The 16,838-nt window shown below is 44.2% G+C and overlaps 2 protein-coding genes across 2 annotated transcripts; one reads left to right on the top strand and one right to left on the bottom strand.

Annotated features, from left to right (window-relative positions):
• Positions 1 to 402: 402 nt before the first annotated feature.
• LOC118587652 (IQ domain-containing protein F5-like) lies at positions 403 to 1,203 on the top strand. The gene has a single exon (XM_036193652.1). It carries the CDS (start codon positions 403 to 405, stop codon positions 1,201 to 1,203), a length of 801 nt encoding a protein of 266 aa, XP_036049545.1.
• An 8,634-nt stretch (positions 1,204 to 9,837) lies between these two features.
• Iqcf2 (IQ motif containing F2) lies at positions 9,838 to 12,451 on the bottom strand. Its single transcript, XM_036193653.1, has 2 exons — positions 12,434 to 12,451; positions 9,838 to 10,224 (listed from the first exon to the last, which is right to left on the bottom strand). Exons 1-2 carry the CDS (start codon positions 12,449 to 12,451, stop codon positions 9,838 to 9,840), a joined length of 405 nt encoding a protein of 134 aa, XP_036049546.1.
• Positions 12,452 to 16,838: the final 4,387 nt, after the last annotated feature.

Genomic DNA, 16,838 nt, shown 5'->3' on the forward strand with positions numbered 1-16,838 from the left:
GGAAGAGCAGTCAGTGCTCTTAACCACTGAGCCATCTCTCCAGCCCCTGCAAAGTGAATCTTAAAGTCATTTTATTTCAAAATCATGGTGTCTTGCTCTAGACTGACCAATGAGACAACCCTTGGAAAACTGGCTGCGGTAGCTAGAGCAGATGTCCCTGTTTTACCGATAGCCGTGCCCCGACACTCGGAGGTCAGGTCGATGAACTCCTGCCAATTAACCAGCATACACCAGAGCAAGGCTAGCTGGTCGCCTGGGTCTGGCTGTGGCCCTGCTGGGGTCCTGCACCTCCTTAATGGAGGATCAGGATTCCTGTCTGGCACACCCTGAACTTCCTAAGTGGTCTTTTCTCTTTTGCAAGGCCCAGAAGCAACTCCCGCCATGACAGAAGAAACTCGCGCCATGACAGAAGAAACTCGCGCCATGACAGAAAAAACTCCCGCCATGACAGAAAAAACTCCCGCCATGACAGAAAAAACTCCCGCCATGACAGAAAAAACTCGCGCCATGACAGAAAAAACTCGCGCCATGACAGAAAAAACTCCCGCCATGACAGAAAAAACTCCCGCCATGACGGAAAAAACTCGCGCCATGACAGAAAAAACTCCCGCCATGACAGAAAAAACTCCCGCCATGACGGAAAAAACTCGCGCCATGACAGAAAAAACTCCCGCCATGACGGAAAAAACTCCCGCCATGACGGAAAAAACTCCCGCCATGACAGAAAAAACTCCCGCCATGACAGAAAAAACTCCCGCCATGACAGAAAAAACTCGCGCCATGACAAAAACATCTGCAGCTGTGCTCATTCAAGCATGGTGGCGTGGCACACTGCTGCGACGCTCGCTGCTGGAGGCTGCCCTCAACGCGTGGATCATTCAGTCCTGGTGGAGAAAGATGCTGGCGAAGCTGTGGGAGAGGAGACGGCGAGCGGCTCTGGAGATGTATGCTAAAAAAACATGGGCAACTGTCAAACTTCAGTCCTGGTACCGGATGTGGCGCATCCGCCAACGGTACTGTCGTTTGCTAAATGCTGTCCGTATCATCCAGGTTTATTGGCGTTGGCATAGTTGCCACACTCGTGGCTTTATCCAGGGCAACTATGAAATCAAAGAAAATCAACTGAATATTCAACTTGAAATTTCCCTGGGCTCACAGGCTTGCAAAGTGCAGCAGTGTATAACCCTACCAATAAAAGAGTGATCAGGTCTGCTACACCCATGTCCTTAGCTCTCTTTATCAGGACTTCCAGGTCACTATTAGAGTCAACTTGGCAAATACCAGGTGTCTGGCAAATCAACTCTGAGGGACACTACTGAAAAGGAGCCTCAGTGCTGGAGGAGAAGGATTTGGGATAGATTAGTAATGTCTGCCATGGGCAGGGCATTAGGATTTCAGGGTTTCCAGGTGTCAGTTCCAGGGAGAACATATCAATGGCCTCCCTTGACAACATAACATGGAGGCCTATATTTTGGAGTTTTGTATTTGCTACAAATTTGCAAAACTTATTTTAAAAATCATGGTAAAAATTTGACACAAACTCACTCTTTTAAACTAGGTTGAAAGATACTTACATTGTGCGATCGTCACAATCGATCTCCACCATGTTTTCATCTTGTAAAGCTGAAAATTTACCCATTAAATGGAATTTTTTGTTTCTCCCTACAGCCCTGGACAACTTATTTGTTTTTATGCATTCAATTTTTGATGAGTGGCACCCCTTCCCTCTACCCATTCTGGAGAACCCAGAGAACTCACAGAAAACCTATGTTGTAGCGACTAGCTTATTACACTTATTACAAGTTCAGGTTGCAGCACATGTCAGGTGTCCCTTTGAAAGGCTGAATCACAGCCCAGAGAATGCATGTACTGCCTGTGTCCACCTGTTGACTGATGTGTGCCACTCTGCCTTTTGGATATTTGAACAATGTGGCTATGAACACAGATGGACAAATAGCACTTTCCCTTCTTTTTAAAATTGTTAGCCAGGCGATGGTGGTGCACGCCTTTAATCCCAGCACTTGGGAGTCAGAGGCAGGTGGATCTCTGTGAGTTCAAGACCAGCCTGGTCTACAAAGTGAGTTGCAGGAAAGGCGTAAAGCTACACAGAGAAACCCTGTCTCAAAAACCTAAAAGAAAAAAAAAATGTGTGTGTGGTGTGTGCATGTGTATGTGTGTTTGTGTGTTGTAGTGTGTCATGTATGCACGTGTGTCTGGTATATGCTTGTATATGTGTGTATGAGAGTCTGTATGTGGTGTATGTTTATGTGTGGTATATGCATGTGTGTGTGTGTGTGTGTGTGTGTGTGTGTGTGTGTGTGTGCTGTGGAATAACCCTTCTGAAGACTGTGAAAATGCATTGCTTGGCTGATAGTTAGGCAGAATTTTGGGACAGAGAATGTTGGAAAGAAGGGAGGAGTCTCAGGAGTCATGAGCAGATGCAGAGAGAAGACAAAAATGCACTGTTGAAAGAAGGTACCACCATGTGGCAACCATAGATAAGAAATATGGGTTAATTTAAAATAGTAACAAGCCTAAGCTATTGGCCGAGCATTTATAATTAATAATAAGTCTCTAAATGGTTATTTGGAGCTGCTGCAAAGACACAGAGAAACCCCACCTGTGTGTGTGTGTGTGTGTGTGTGTGTGTGTGTGTGTGTGTGTGTGTGGTGTTTGCATGCATATGTGCAAGCTCATGAATATGCATGCAGCTACCCTTGAACTTACTCTGTAGTTGAGGGTGAACTTGAACTTTTGATCCTCTTCTTGTCTCCATCTCTCCAATGCTAGGATCATGGGGTACATACTCCCCCATCTTTGTGGGTTTGTTTGCTTTTCGAGACCTGTCTCAGTGTGTAGCTGGCCTTGAACTCAGGTCCTCTGGGTATCCATATGCTCCTTTGAGTCTACACAAAGGAGTGGAAAACTCACATCCCCATAAAACCCCAAGTATGCATGATTTTAGAAGCTTTATTCATAACTGCCCAAATTTGCAAGCAACCAAGATGTCCTTCAGCTTAGGAGGGGTTGAATAAACTGTGATGTGTCCCTCAAGTGGAATATTATGTGGTGTTAAAGTGAGTAGGCCATGATGACACATGAAAGAACTTAGGTGCATATTACTCAAGGAAAGAAAGCATACTGAAAGGCTACATACACAGCTTCCAGAGATGTAGTGCTCTAGAAAAACAAAAACAAACTATGGAGGGAGTAAATAAAGTAAATGTCAGAGATTGGTAGGCTTTTTGAGGGTGTGAGGATGGAGAAATATGTGGCCCGGGATGAATTTGAACTTGCAATCTTCTAGCCTCTGCCTTCTGAGTGCTGGGATTACACGTGTGCACACCTACCTGAGCACATAGAAATTTATTTTTTAAGGGAAGTTATACTATCACTCATGATTCCATAGCAGTGAATACACGGCAAATCCAAGAGTGTATGCTAATGGGAAGTGTGTGTTTTGGGTGATTTTGTTGTCGGCTTGTAGACTTATTGTAACAAATGTGCTGCTCTGGTGAGAGATGCCAATTATAAAGGAGGCTAGGAGTGTTTCAAGGGCAGGGGGAAAAATCTCTGTACTTTCAATTTGTTGTGAACTTAAAACTACCAAAAAGTTAAAAACAAACAAACAGCTAAAAGACTTCTAGGCTGGTGAGATGCTCAGTGGATAAACATGCCTGTCACCAAGCCTGTGACCCAACCTTGACAGTGAGTGAGTGACCACGTGACATCGTTCCTCCGCTATCATTTAGCTCATGAACACACTGTCCTTCACCGAGCCTGCTGTACTTTGGTGTTTTATATCAAGAGTTTAAAATTTTCAGTATATAGATCTGCGTTGTCTGTATTAAGGGATTATCCAAATGAATTTTCTCTTTTCCTTCCTTCTTCCTTCCCTCCTCCCTTTCTTTCTGCCTTTCTTTCTTTTTAGATTGGCTCTCAAGTAGCTCAGGCTAGCCTTGAACTCACTACATTAAGTTATATTCTTAAGTTATCCTTAAGTTAAGGATAACCTTGAACTTCTGACCTTGCTGCTTCCACTTCCCTAGTGCTGGAATTACCAATGCGCGCCACCATGTCTGGTTTTATGGGGCACAGGGATTTGTGTGTGCTGGCCATGCACTCTACCGAAGGAACTACCCTACTTTCTAAATCTTTTTCTTTGGGTGGATTTTTGTTTGCATTTAGATTCTTGAATCTGTACTCTCAAACCTATAATCTGCAAATAAGAGCAGTTTGGCTTCTGCCTTTCCTCTCTGTGTGCCTTTTATTTCTCTTTATTGACTAATTAATTGCGTGGGCTAGAACTCCCAGAACTACAGTGAACACCTTTGAGAGTAGATGTGTTGTCTCATTAGTGGTCTAGCAGGGTAGTGGGGGTGGTGGAGTATGCTTGGTTACTCTTAGGCTAGTTGTAGGGTTCTTTTTATCAGACTTCTAAAATGCTCAAGAGTTTTCATGAGTAGACAGATGCTAAATTTGCCATGTCACTTTTCTGTACTGGTTAAAATAATCACACGTGGACTGATGGATTTTAACTTCCTAGAGTTAAATTTGGTTTGATTGAGGTCTAGAATCACTTTTATATGTTGTTGGTTTTTGATATGTGGTTTTTGAGTGTGATGAGACATTTTATTGCCCAGTTATATGTGACTAAGTACCTAGGGTACTGGACATTTGTGGTCCTCAAGGGTTAATCTGGGACAGTGGCTCTGTGTTTGTGGTCTCATGCCCATAAATACTAATGACTCAGGTACTTGTGGGAGTATGACAAGAAGAAGGAAACTTTATCAGGGTTACAGAAAAGTGAGAAGTTGAAGAAAAGTGAGAGACTGTCCAGAGTGAGAGGGTCCTCACAGAGGTAAAAAGCTATTGATTGACCTTCCTGGTCTGGGGGTTTGTAGAGGGCTGCGGCGGACACTGGACAAAGGCTGAGGTGACATTGTGGTTTGGTCTCTGCTAACATGAGCACAGATGCTCTGTGCATGTTCCCCTGGCCCACCCAAGGAGATGATCACATCCTGTCCCTCCGTTAGGGGTGGTTGAAGCCTCTTCTTTATCCATGTCTGATTCTGACTTTGTGAGTTGTTGGCCTTGACTATCTGCTGGCCCTTAGACACTGGCTGGCATCATTACCTCCAACTTTGCAGGTGTCTCAATTGCCATTAATTATACTAAGCTAGTATTGCTCCTTGAACCTACCAGAGAGGGCTGGAGGAGAGATGGCTCAGTGGTTAAGAGCACTGGCTGGTCTTCCAGAGGTCCTGGGTTTGATTCCCAGCACCCACATGGTGACTCACAATCACTTATAACTCCAGTTCTAGGGTATTTGATGCCCTCTTCTGGCCTCTCTGGGTACCAGGCCTACTCATGGCACACAGACATACATGTAGGTAAGACAGACATACAGGTACACACACACACACACACACACACACACACACACACACACACACACACACGTCAAGCAAAACATCTACCAAGAACTAGCTGTGTTTAGTTGGATAACTCCTGTGCATCAGATGGTCTGGGTTCTCCTGAAATGGGGGTCAGGTGGGAATAGGGGGGCTTTCTCAGAAGCTTCCATTTAATGTTACAGCTAGCTGTATTCAAAGCAAGGACATATGAAAGAACAATAGTGCCTTGCTTGTATCATTCCCAGCCCTCTGCCTCGATACTCCAGATTGCCATTTTAACACTTCCTCTTCCTTTTAGCCATGCCTCCATTCTTGAAACCTGTTCGAGCAGCTTCAGTTTTTACCAAGGGCTCTCTTCTCCGACTGTGTGCTGAGAGCCAGGCTCTGTCCTGGGGTTGGAATGCTGGTATTTTCTCGTGGGTTTTGGCATATAAATCCCCCGGGGCTATTGTTCTTTTATTCCAACTCTCCTTTGCATCCCCTGGTTTCACTTCGGTTTGAACACTGGCCTCACAAAAGTTGATTTCTGTTCTAATGAAATTGTGTAAACTTGATTTTTTAAAATTATCCCCCCCCCCCCCCCCCCCCCCCGCCCCAGACAGGGTTTCTCTGTAGCTTTGGAGTCTGTCCTGGACTAGCTCTGTAGACCAGGCTGGCCTTGAACTCACAGAGATCTACCTGCCTCTGTCTCCCGAGTGCTACAGGCGTGCGCCACCACCGCTCGGCTTAAAATTATTCTTTAAATGTGTGCCTTCATACGCACATATGAGTGTATGCATGTGTATGAGTGCTTGTGTACGTGTGCACATGCGTGTGTGTGTGTGTGTGTGTGTGTGTGTGTTTGTACTTGTGTGTACATGTATTTGTGGAGGGGAGAGGTTGACTTTAGGTATCTTTCCCGATCCTTCTTATCTTAGTTTTTGACTCAGGGTCTCTCAGTAAACCTAGAATGCACCAATTTAGCTGGATGAGCTGGTCTTCAAACCCCGGGCACCCTCCTGTTTCTGCCTTTCCAAGTCTGGGATACAGGTGTCCTGCCAAGCCTGGCTCTTTTTATCTGGGTGCTGGAATCAAACTCAGGCAAGTACGTTACTGGCTGAGCCGTTTTCTCAGTGCCCTCTTCCCAAACGGTATGCTTTTTCTAAGTAGCCCCGTCCTGACCAGGCTGGCCTTGAACTCACAGAGATTTGCCTGCTGGTGTCAGGTACAGGCTGACAGGGGAACTGGCCCTGTCAAGCACCTCTTCCCTGTGCTACTCAGCTCTTCTTTGTAGCCCAGGAAGTTCTTTTCTCCTGCTGTTTAACAAATAGCCACCGCCATAAAAATTCTCACATTTCTTGTTCAATTGGAGAATTTTAGTATTTCCCATTTATCACTAGAACAATTTCATAACATTTTTGTATCTGGTTACTACATATAGGCAATTTTTTCTTCCTCTTCCTTCCTTCCTTCTTTTCTTTCTTCTTTCTTTCTTTCTTTTTTTTTTTTTTTTTGAGACAGAGTTTCTCTGTGTAGCTGTGGCTGTCCTGGAACTAGCTCTGTAGACCAGCCTGGCCTCAAATTCAGAAATCCACCTGAGTGCTAGGCTTAAAGGCATGTGCCACCATGTCTTTAAATAGAGGTAAACAACTCTAGCAAAACAGACCACAGTTTCCCTTCAAGTGGTTTTTTTTTTTTCTTTCTTTCTTTTTTTTTTTTTTTTTTTCGAGACAGGGTTTCTCTGTGTAGCTTTGTGCCTTTTTCCTGGAACTCACTTGGTAGCCCAGGCTGGCCTCGAACTCACAGAGATCTGCCTGGCTCTGCCTCCCCAGTGCTGGGATTAAAGGCGTTCGCCACCACCGCCCAGCCAAGTGTCTTTTTTTTTAGTTTATTTTTAATGATGTGTCTATGTGTGACCCTGTTCGTGGATATGTGCAGATATGTATGTGTGGAGGTCAGAGGCATCAGATCTCCTGGAGCTGGAGTTAGAGGTGGTTCTGATGCAGCTGATGTGGGTTCTAGGAACTGAACTTGGGTCCTCTGCAAGAGCAGTGTGCATCCTTAACCAATGAGCCATCTCTCCTGCCCAAGTATCTTAGTTAAACAAACTTCTTTAAAGTGGGGTGTGTGTGTGAGGAGAGAGAGAGAGAGGTGGGGCAGGGTATGAATCAAAGGGAAAGTGGAGAGAACAGAGGTGGAAAGAATTGTAGCATGTCTCACTATGAGAAGAAGCAAAGAACTGGAGCAGGAATGAAAGGAAACATTTTTCAAAAAGGACTTTATTTGTATTGTATTTTAAAATTTGTGTGAAATCCTTTGTACGTACCTTCGCATGAGTATGTGCACGTGAGTGCAGGTGCTCTTCAAGGCCAGACGTGTTAGATCTCCTGGAGCTGGAGTTACAGGTGATGGTGAGCAACCTGACCTGGGTTCTGGGACCCCACTTGGGACTGCTGAAGCAGCAGCACAAGCTTTTAACTGCTGAGCCATCTCTCTGGTCACCTTTCTCCTCACCTAGTTTTTGAGATAGGGTTTCACTACGCAGGTCTGGCTGGTCTGCAACTTGCTCTGTAGAATGAGGCTGACCTTGAACTCTCAGAGATCTGACAGCCTCTGCCTTTAGGGTGCTGGGTTTAAAGGTGGATGTCACCATGCTCAGAATGAAGGAAGCATGTTTAAAGACAGGAGAAGTAGATAATGACAATTTGGACAGCTAGGCTCCATATATAGGATCAGGCAGCTTGAGAAGGCAGAAGAATAATCTGAGGGGTTGGCTTGTGATCAGGACAAAGACCTTTAATTTCACTGGAGAAAGAGCAGTGAGTGTGGGACCAGGGACAGCTTGATGAAGAACAAGGGGATAGGAAATCAGGGACCCAATCTGTTCCTTCTTCTTCAATCAAGTGGAGGGGAGAAGAAGCAAAACTGGGTATTTGGAGAGGAGGGGCTTTGGATTATTCAACCCATAAAATAGAAATGTAAATATGAGAGAAAACTGGGGGAATATTCAGTTGAGAAATAGTCTTGAGTATAGAGTCTTGTTCAAACGGCGCTATACTACAGGCAAAGAAGAAGGAAGGGGGTGGGTTCACCCCACGTGTTGAGAGAGGGAGGGGAAGAAGGAGGGGCGGGGAGGAAGCTGGATGGAGGAAGGAAGAGAAGAAGCCAGACTCTGCAGAGCATTGATTGTAATGAAACACAGAACCTGGACTGGTAAAGTCAGGCGCAGCAGGAGTGATGGCCTGAAAGACTGGCAGCGTCTAGAGATGGAAGGTCTTAACACACCGGAAGAGACACTCCATCTGTTACTGAGAAGCTGTACCGGAAAGAAAGAAGGAAGTGACCAGAGATGGGGCCTGGAGAAAGCAATTTGAGCAGCCTTCCATTACGGGGGATAATCATTTCTGGAGCCTCACTGTCCAGTGCAGTAGCCACTAGCCACAGTGTGGAGAGCTAAAAAAGTTAAAAACCCATTTCCTCCATTTTGCTGGGTGTATTTCCAGGGCTTTTCCATACCAGACAGTGCAACTACAAAAGGGTTCTACAAAATAGTGCTGTTTTCGTGTGGCCATGGGAGCAGAATTAAGGAGCTTGGGAGGGTCATTTAGGGGCTGGGAAGGAGGGATGTTAGAGAGCATCTTGTTTGCTATACAGCCCTTCAGGAAAGGAGTTTGTGTGAGAGAATTGAAGAAGGAATTGAGGTGCCAGGAGTGTCTTTTTGAAAAGGAGTTTATTTTTATTTCATGCACGTTCATGTCTTGCCTGTACGAATGTCTGTGTAAAGGTGTTGGGTCTCCTGAAACTGGAGTTACAGTTATGAGCTGCCATGTGAGTGCTGGGAATTGAACCTGAGTCGTCTGGAAGAACAGCTTAACCACTGAGCCCTTGCTCTAGCCCCGTGAGGGTCTTTTTTCTCTTGTTCTCCGGGTCATCTCCTTGCCTGTTGACATGTCCAGCCCCAGCCCCAGCACTAAGGCCAACCTCCTATCCTCACTTAAGGCCACATTGTGATGCCCTCATTCAGACACTGACATTTGCTTTAGATGCTTCCCAAAGAGGGAACAGAGGCACTGGAGACCCCAGCGAGCCCTGACTCCAGACCCCAGACTCAGCCTATGCATGGAGAGGAATCAAGAGTTTTCATGGGTTGTAGTCTTTAGATCAGTGACTGGCAGAAAAGAATGGGCCTGAGGATAGGAACTGGACTTCTGTGAGGTCAGGTCAGGTTGGGACCTAGCTGATGTTTTGATAATTGAGTGGCATGTGACCATTACCATTCCAATACACAAACATAGGAAAACCTTACTGTCGTTCTCTGTGAGAGACAAGGAGTCAGTGAGGGCCAAGACTCAAGGCTTCCATTAGTTGGAAACATAAACATACACCAACCATTTAGACCTTTACTGGGGATCAAAGACATAGCGTTCCTTCTAATCAGCTCTCAGTGGTCAATGATCTCAATATGGAACTGTAGGTGAGTGGTAGTGATCACACAGTGACCCCGCAGGAGGGAGCAAGACTGGCAGTTGTGGTATTTCCAGTGGCCCTGGATGATGCAGATGGCATTGAGGACCTGGCAGTACCGCCAGTGGATGCGCCACATCCGAATCAGGGACTGGAGCTTGACCACAGCTCTTTCTCTGTTCGAGTAGTCAATCAGCGCTTTCCTCCGCTTCTTCTCCAGATTCCTCCCGAGTGTCAACCGCCACCAGCATTGAATGATCCAGGCTCTGAGGGCTGCGTGTAGCAGGGTCCTGCGCACCAGCGTGCCACGCCACCAGGCCTGGACCTTAATGGCTGCTTTGATTTTGGCCTTTTTAAACTTTTTCTAGACAGAGATAAGAGAGATTACTCAAGGACCTCCCTGCTACCAACTTTCAGGGTCTTCTTCGAAGGGTTCTGGTCTGTCTCTTAACATTGGCTCTTCCAGAGGCAGAGCCAGGTGGATCTCTGTGAGTTGGAGGCCAGTCTGGTCTACAGAGTGAGATTCAGGACAGGCACCAAGCTACACAAGAGAAACCCTGTCTCGAAAAACCAAACCAAACCAAACCAAACCAAAAAACCAAACCAAACCAAACCAAAGCAAACCAAAAAACCAAAAAACCAAAAACAAACAAAAAACCCAACAACAACAAGAAGAAACATTGGCTCTTCCTCGTTGAGTTCTGGGATCTAGCAGAACTCTGATCAGGAGCCAGGAGATCTGGTAGGGACCTTCTTTGTCATTGTGGACACATCACCTCACCCTCAGTGTCACAGTTCCTTTCTTTTTCTTTTTCTTTTTGAGACAGAGTTTGTTTTTGAGACAGACAGCTTTGGCTGTCTTGGAACTCGATCTGTAGATAAGGCTGGCCTTGAACTCACAGAGATCCTCCTGCCTCTGCCTCCTGAGTGCTAGGATTAAAGGCGTGCACCACCACCACTCAGCTGTTCCTTTCTTTTTCATCCCATGTATTGTAGACTGGCCTGAACTTCTTATACAGTGGAGGATGAGTTTACCTTTCTGTTCCTCCTGCCTCCATCTCCCAAGGGCTGGGATGACAGGGAGTGTACTCTCCTGGCTAACAGTAGTATCCTTCTCTTGCCTACCTCATTGCTGCCTAAATCAAGAGTCACTGGAAGGGTCTACTGGGAATGGGAGGAGCTCCGCTGTAGTCACAAGACATCTTTGGGGTGCACTGATTGGGGGACGTTTGCTCTCCTAACGCTTCTGTCTGGTTTTGCTTTGCTGACTCGTGTTCCATCGTCTGATGGCTCTCTGCAGTAGTCATGGATTTTTATTTTGTGGTGTGGTTTGTAGCACATGCTCTACAGCCAACCTTTCTGTACTTAGGCCATTCTGCTTAATTCAGAGTACACGTGTTCTTGACTTCCAGCCCCAAGCAGTTAGTTTCTGATGGCTTTCCCACTTCCCAGTCACCGGGTCACAGTCAGACTCAGATCCAAGAGTCTGGACTGAGGAGGAGGAGCAGGAGACAGAGAGGAATGAGCAAATACTGACTTGACTCTTGGTTACTTTAGACTTGGGTGTGTGGGGCGGAATCCCACACCCCTAGGACGTGGGTACAGATGATTTGGGGTTCTCTTAGCTATTGTCATTCTACTCACTCGTTTTTTTACTTTTAGTTTCTCCTTCTTTTGAACAATTTCATCTTCCTCTTCAGTTACAGATGAAATTAAAGTGCTCTTGGACTGTCACCAGAATTAAATGAGAAATACACATACGTGAGTAAATCATTCTTAGTGTGGTCTGTTCAAAACCACCCGTGCTTTACCATCCCCTCTTTCCCCTAGACCTGGGAAGTCCAGGATGATACCCAGCCACACCCCTGTTCTAACCACTGATGGATCTGTCAGGTCGTTTACACAAAACTTAAGCACCTTAACCAACCTGCATCTAGATGTTTCATTTGCCCTGGTTTCTCTGCTTCCCAAGGTCTGGTCTGATGTGGAAACTGAATTCACAATGGCTTTGTGATAGAGGGTTAAGACATCTGCCTCAGACTCTCCTTTGCCTACTTCCATGTCACACATGTGCTACTGTCCCCCTCTCAAGTACCTTCCCCAGTGACCCCTTTTTAGCCTCTCACCTCTACAGGCATTCCAAACAGGGGGAAGGAGGATAACCCACAAATCTAAAAATTCAAATCTAGGATCTGCATATGAGAGAGAACATGCATCTGTCTTTCTGAGCCTGGGCTACTTCCTCAGTAAAATACCGTCTAGTTCCACCCATGTATCCAGAAGTCTTACAATTTCTGTGTATTCACAGAATTCAAGATTTAGTTCTGTGTATATCCCACATTTTCCTTATCTGTCGTCACTTGGTAGGCATCTAGGCTTACTGTTTCCTAGCTAATGTGACTATAATATTGATGAACATGGATGTCCAAGTATCTCTGTAGTCAGAGCTACAAGCTTCGGTTCTTCTGGCTAGCTTTCACAATCCTCAAAGGCTGTATGCATACTACCAGGGGAGAAAAGTAATTAACAGTCTTATCCAGCTGTGAACCCTGGGAGCTGCAGGAACAACTAACCTGACAAGACATATCCATCAGTGCAATAGTGGTACAAAGATTATGGGAACAACCAACCACTTTCAGGTTGGATTTTAAGCTCATTCTACAAGATGGAACCCATGTCTTGTAGCACAAATCTTTTTTTTTTTTTCCCCCCGAGACAGGTATTGGGGTGATGCTGAAAAATCAGAGAAACATAACAAGCCACAGCCAACCTCACCTCGCCAATTCCTCAGCTGACCTTGTTTCCTCAAACTGAAAGCTTGTGTGTCCTCATCCGAATGGATCTCAGCTGAACTGCTGCTAAAAGCTAAAAGCTTAACCAGCTCTAGTTCCTGGTCTTCATGCCTTATATACCTTTCTGCTTCCTGCCATCACTTCCTAGGATTAAAGGTGTGAGTCATTATGCCTGGCTGTTTCCAGTGTGGCTTTGAACTCACAGAGATCCAGATGGATCTCTGCCTCTGGAATGCTAGGATTAAAGGCATGTGCTACCGCTGCCTAAACCTATTTTAATATAGTGGCTGTTCTCTGACCTCCAGATAAGTTTATTGGAGTACACAATATATCAACTACAATGTCTAGCATTGTTAACTGGGCCAAGAGCCCAGGGCAGGCTAGGTCATTGGCCCTAGGGGAGAACCTAGTAATATTTTTCTGCTAAATAGTCATAGCAATAAATATCCCCCTAAGCTCTTATTTTTATACCCATAGATTAGTACATCTTCCAACCCTTATCAAAGAAGCTTATTTTTACAGTAGATGGAGATTAATGCAGAGACCCAGAACCCATTGAGAAGCCCATTAAAGATCTACCATAAATAGGCACCAAGACCTGATAGACCCAATCTGAATCTCTAAAAACTTAGAAATTCAGATGTTACTCATTAAAAACTATCCTAAAAGAATTTCCATCAAGAATTTCATAGGAGCTGGGCAGTGGTGGCACATGACTTTATCCTTAACACTCAGCGGGCAGAGGCAGGCAGATCTCTGAGTTCAAGGCCAGCCTGGTCTATAGAATGAGTGCCTGGACAGCCAGGGCTACAAAAAAAAAATCAAAACAAAAAAAGGATTTCACAGGGACAGTTTGACTTGGTGGCAGACATCTGAAACTCAGAACTTCAGTATTTCTTATTAGAATCACATGTGTGTTCCATTTTGTCTGGACTCTTTCATTACTGAATGTTTTCACACTTTATCCATGTTGCAGAATGTATCAGTACCTGATAATTTTCTGTTGCCAAGTAATATCCCACTGCATGGACATGCCACATTCTATTTGTCTGCACACCCTTTTGGTGGGCATTGTGTTGTCAATAACCACGTACAAACTTTCTGTGAACAGTCTTTCATTTCTCTATAGCTAGGAATTGAACTTCTGGTTCATGGTTAGCTCTGAGGAATCATTTCAGGAACAGAGGCGTTGTTTTACATAGGGACCGAGCATGTAAAAGTTCTGCCTGTGTGTGTAAGCTCTGATTCTTTCAAATTTCTGTCAGTACTTGCTACTGCCTGGTGTTTTGATTAATTATTCTTCTGGGTGTGTAGTGGTAGCATCTTGAAGTTTTTAGATTTTCTTTTTAGTGTTATGTTTTAGATTAGCTGGGGATGGAGTGGATCTGGGAGATGTTATAGGAAGGACTGGGGAGTGAATGATTGGAAAACATAGTAGAAAATTCTCAAAGAATTAATAAAATTATATTTTAAAAGATTTCTCCCTTCCCTCTCATAATTAATTCCCTTTCTTGTTTCATGACCCATCCAGACAAATAAATACACATATAGGTATTAATACAAGCACATGTATTTTTAAATCTTAGGTTCTGCTTTTTTTTTTTTTTTTTTTTGAGCTGAGGATCGAACCCATGGCCTTGCGCTTGCCAGGCAAGCACTCTACCACTGAGCTAAATCCCCAACCCAAATCTTAGGTTTTGTATGCATATAAAAGAAGATATATTTAATTTTTTATAAACAAGTTCTCACTATGTATCCCTCGCTGTCCTGAAACTCTCTATGTAGCCCAGGCTGGCCTCGAACTCACAGAGACCCACCTGCCTCTGCACCGTGAGTACCGGGATCAAAGATTCATACTGCCACAACTAATATATTTTATCTTTTTTGGGATTGATGATGTTAAATGTATTTTGTGTGCTTATTGGCCATGTATGTGTGTTCAGAGAAATGTCTATCTCTAGATATTTTGCCTACTTTAATTTATTCATTAGAATTTCAGAGCGGGGATTAAAATAACTTAAAAACACAATAACTGAGGGTCAAGGAGATGGCTGAGTGGGTAGAGGCACTTGTACACAGGGCTGATGATCTGCACTTCATCCCTGAATCCACAAGGTGGCAGGAGAGAACTGATTCCCCAACTCTGGAGGCTGTCTTTGAACTGCAAGCCGACAGGCTGGCTGAGGGCACCTCACACACCTCCACAACACACATCCACAACACCCCCACACACCTAAAATAACAATAAATGAGTAAAAGTTAAATTACAGTTTAAAATGTAGGAGACAAATAGCAATGGAGAAGACTTGAGAACCTGTTTTGTCCAAAAGTCCTGTAGATACTTTCAAGGAAACAAACACATTTGAAAAAACAGCAGTCCTGACAAGTGTAGAAACAGGCTTTAGAAAACAAGACCTACAAAAGCTATTTTGAACAAGAAATAAAATCCTAAAATCCAAGAACTAGGGAGACAGAGGCAGGCAGGCTCCTGAGTTTCAAGGCCAGCCTGGTCTACATAGTGAATTCCAGGACAGCCAGGGCTGTATAGAGATTGTCTGTCTCTAACAACAAAGAAAAGCATTCCTGTACCACATTGCCCATTGAGTTACTGTTGACTCCAAGAGCGTCTTGTGTTTACAACAACCATGTGTACTGTTTCCTTCCACCATGCCACTGGCTCAGACATAGAACATTGGCTTCACAATACCCCAACTTTCAATTAAAAAAAAATTAAACATCCAGCTGGGTGGTAGTGGTGCACACCTTTAATTCCAGCACTTGGGAGGTACATCCAGGCGTATCTCTGTGAGTTCGAGGCCAGCCTGGTCTACAAAGCAAGATCCAGGACAGGCACCAAAACTACATGGAGAAACCCTGTCTTGAAAAACTAAGAAAAAAAAAATTTAAACACTCACTTTCTCTTATATGCATGCAGAATCTAGATCTAAAAGTATGGATGTATGTATCCATATGTATATGTGTATTTATGTGTGTGGAAGGGTCATAAAACATGAAAGGGGATCATGAGAGGGAAAGAAGTATATATTTTATGTTATACTAGTATATAAATACAATTTCTTACTATATTATTCTCAACAAAAAGTAAAGCTTTTTCTTTTTTCCTTTTTCTTTCTTTCTTCTTTCTTTCTTTCTTTCTTTCTTTCTTTCTTTCTTTCTTTCTTTCTTTCTTTTTTTTTTTTGAGAAAGGGTCTCTCCACAAAGCCCTTCTGTCCTGGATCTCGCTCTGTAGACCAGGCTGGTCTTGAACTCACACAGATCCACCTGCCTCTCCCTCCCAAGTACTGAGATTAAGGCAAATAAATTTTTTTTAAGACAGTATTCTTTGTATATCAGCCCTGGCTGTCCTGGAACTCACTCTGTAGACCAGGCTAGTCTTGAACTCACAGAGATCCACCTGCCTCCAACTCCCAAGTGTTGGGATCAAAGGTGTGCACCACCACACCCAGCACAAATAATATTTTTGATGCCTACACAGTGACTTTGTAGAGAAACTGAGCCAGGGACCACCAGTACCCAAGGCTCTTCCAGCACTTTTTCATTGTCCCTTTTAAAATTTATTATTATTACTATTATTATTATTATTATTATTATTGTTATTATTATTTGTTTTTTTTTTTCAAGACAAGGTTTCTCTGTGTAGCTTTGCACCTTTCCTGGAACTCACTTGGTAGCCCAGGCTGGCCTGGAACTCACAGAGATCCTCCTGGATCTGCCTCCAGAGTGCTGGGATTGAAGGCGTGCACCACCACCGCCCGGCTTGTCCCTTTTTTTAAATGAAAAACCTTTTTAAAAGTTTGAGACATTGTACTATATTTACATCTTCTCCCCCTTCTCTTTGCCCTCCAACCCTTCCTGATTTCTCCCTGCTCTGGACCTCTCAAATTCATGGCTTCTTTTTCTTTGTTACATACACAGATACATTCATAAATGCAATCTACTGAGACCATTTAGTGGCCTTTGTATGTATGGTATTTTTTGGTTGACCATTTAGTATTGGATACCAATTAGGGAGCTTATCCCTGAGGAAGACTGATTTTCCCTCTCTGTCATTAATTGCCCATAGCTTTTCATCTAGGGGTGGGCCTTATGAGACTTCCCTTAAAGTCACAGTTGTCTGGGGGTAGGGGAGAGTAGGCAGAGTCAGCAAGAGAATTTGAGGCAGAAA

The sequence above is a fragment of the Onychomys torridus genome, chromosome 7 (assembly GCF_903995425.1).
Source record: "Onychomys torridus chromosome 7, mOncTor1.1, whole genome shotgun sequence".
NCBI lineage: Eukaryota > Metazoa > Chordata > Mammalia > Rodentia > Cricetidae > Onychomys > Onychomys torridus.